This window comes from Coffea eugenioides, chromosome 6 (genome assembly GCF_003713205.1).
Source record: "Coffea eugenioides isolate CCC68of chromosome 6, Ceug_1.0, whole genome shotgun sequence".
In the NCBI taxonomy this organism is placed as follows: Eukaryota; Viridiplantae; Streptophyta; class Magnoliopsida; order Gentianales; family Rubiaceae; genus Coffea; species Coffea eugenioides.
Window position 1 is genome coordinate 48383339 of NC_040040.1, and position 2712 is coordinate 48386050.

The window sequence follows — 2712 nt, forward strand, 5'->3', positions numbered from 1 at the left end:
ACAGAAAAAAATTCAAGAAAATATTAAAAATTGACAAAATTTTGGTGTTTACAATAAAGGTTATAATTAATCCAAATATGTTTTTAATTCATACCTACTAATAAGTATAGAAAAACTTAAAGAAATAAATTCATAACTATTGACCTACGGGAAAAGTCCTTATTTCAAAAGAAAGACCAAGGGAGGGCAATGAAAGCGCTACCGCTGCAACTAAATCTAACGACTAGCTATTTCCGATAGGAAAAAAAAGCTTGATCGGTAATCACAAATCCCAGTTTACTGAGTTGATTCCTACTATTCCAGGTACTATCTCGCTTCCCTAAGAGCGTCCAAATAAGAAAAGAGATCAGAGAAAGTATCGCCAAATTTCACCTCTCCTCCACTGAAGTTTTGGGCATCTTTTCCTCTGCACCTCCTTCTCTCACTTTTCTGTCACCTTGGGTGGCTGCCGCTTTTGAAAGAAAAGTTGAAAGTGAAAGCTCTTGAAAGAAAAGTAAAGTGGAATATTATTGGTATGTTCATGTATTAAGTACATGTTCAATAAGGTACATATACTTGATACATGAACAAAGTTGGAATTATATTAGCGCATCTTTTCACATGATCAGTATTATGGCAAAATTTTTTTTATTTCCCGATGAATGATTTCAATATTGACTTCTCCTTCTCGTGTGTTGGGACCTAGCAGTAGTTGTTACTCCAATGGCCTTGGGTTTCACCTTTTTTTTTCTTTTTTTTCTAAAGGTTTTTTGTTGGATTCGAGTTGACTAGGAGTGATTCGATATAACTCGGACGTTTCAACGCTTCATGGTGACCTCTCGGCCGATTTTTCAGCGAGTCAAATATCTAAAAAACATATCATTCCGGTACTGTATCAGGAGGGCCTGAGACTATAACGACTCTTTGAACCATGCATGGAAGGCGAATTTGATGCGAGTAAAGCCCGAACCAGAGTAATTTCGCATCCTCTTGTTCCTGTGTTTCTAGTGCATTTGCAGATGGGTGAAAAGCGAGTTGATCAAGTTGTTATTATGAACACTGGCAGCTCGTTGTTTTGGGTCCAATGTGAACCATTTTCAGGGATGGTTAATACATTGTACACCACATTTAATCCATCAACGTCGGGAAGTTATGATGCTGAGGTCGATTGTGACAGGTTCTGTGCCTATCCTGTTAGATGCCAAAAAGATTTTGACGATTTTCGCAGTTACGAGGTAGCGTATTTGGGCGGTTATGTTGGAGGATTATTGGCATATGATGACATAGTTTTCAAGCCATTTTATGATGATGAATCCATCATTTCCGACGTTGTATTCGGATGCACTCATAATGAAACCACCCCTTTCGACATAGCCAATGGAGTTCTAGGACTTGGTGCAACTGAACTTTCACTAGTTTCACAGGTGAGTTATAAGCAATTTTCTTATTGTATTGGAAATTTAAGTGATCCATATTCTAAGGATGATCTCTTAATCGTTGGAGAAAACTTCAAACTTGATGGCGAAACAGCACCTCTTCAAATTTAAGGCATCAGTTTTGGAGAGCAACGACTTGATATTGACAAAAATCAGTTGAGGAGGTCTGATCACAAAGATGGTGCACTTATTGACACAGGTTCTAGCGTCAGTTTTCTGCAAGATATAGCTTACAATAAGCTTGTAGGAAAGATTGCTGAATTCGTAGGGACCTCGTTAGAGATAGGATACATTACCTCTTCTGGAAACATTAGCCGGCTTTGCTTCAAGGGACATTTGCATAGGGACTTCGAGGAGTTTCCCATTGTTACATTCCATTTTGAGCATGGGACAACTATGAGACTTGATAAAGGAAACATTTTTACGCAATCAGGACAAAATCTTGTTTGTTTGAATGTGGTAGATGCCTCGCAGGAGAGTCTAGGTTCTAGCCTTATTGGTGTTAATCTCCAACAATTTCACTACGTGTCATATGATATCTTGAACAAAGAAATTGGTTTCATGATGATGGACTGTAGAGCTCTGAGGCAAGTTTGCTTATCATGTGGGGAATCTTATTTGCCGGAGGATGAACTGCTTATGTGATGATTACCATTTTTTTTTTGCTAACAAAACTATGGTTTTATTAGTGCTTCAAAGCTGATGATTGATGTATTGAGTTTCTCAGATGAATCCCTCGCACTCTTCCGCCCCCACTTGGACAAAAGACGGCATAAATTTGACAAAGTGGAATTGGATATGCCCATAGAAGTATTAACTATGTTCATCCCACGAAATCGCGTTGTTAGTGGATTGTGTCCATTGATGGTCCACTTTTTATAATTTCTCATGTTTTATCTATAAATTTTTTAGATGCAATCTACATTTAAAAAAATCATACTATTTGTTATCTCCTCAACTTATTTATAGATTTTTCTCGAATAGAAAGAAAATTTTCATTACTAGGGTTATTGAAAATCATCCAGTAGCAAATGATTGACAAAAATAGGGGGAGAATTTTAAATGGATTCAACAAAATTAGAAGAATTGGCATAAAAAGCTAATTCAAGACTGACTTTGTTTGCATCTCCAGGAATCCAATTTACATAACAGAGCTTTGACTTGATAAGGTATACGAATGTCATTGATCAAAGGCCTGATAATAGAAAGAACCTCCTTTGTGGAGCGCACAAACTGAATGATTTCCAACGCATCATCTTCAAGAGTAAAATGGGCGATCGTTCAGTACAAGTAATAT

The 2712-nt window shown here is 37.1% G+C and overlaps 1 protein-coding gene across 1 annotated transcript; it reads left to right on the forward strand.

Moving 5' to 3' along the window:
• The first annotated feature begins 914 nt into the window (after nucleotides 1-914).
• LOC113774298 lies at nucleotides 915-2060 on the forward strand. The gene is made up of 2 exons (XM_027318849.1): nucleotides 915-1403; nucleotides 1572-2060. Exons 1-2 carry the CDS (start codon nucleotides 915-917, stop codon nucleotides 2058-2060), a joined length of 978 nt encoding a protein of 325 aa, XP_027174650.1.
• The last annotated feature ends 652 nt before the right edge of the window (nucleotides 2061-2712 follow it).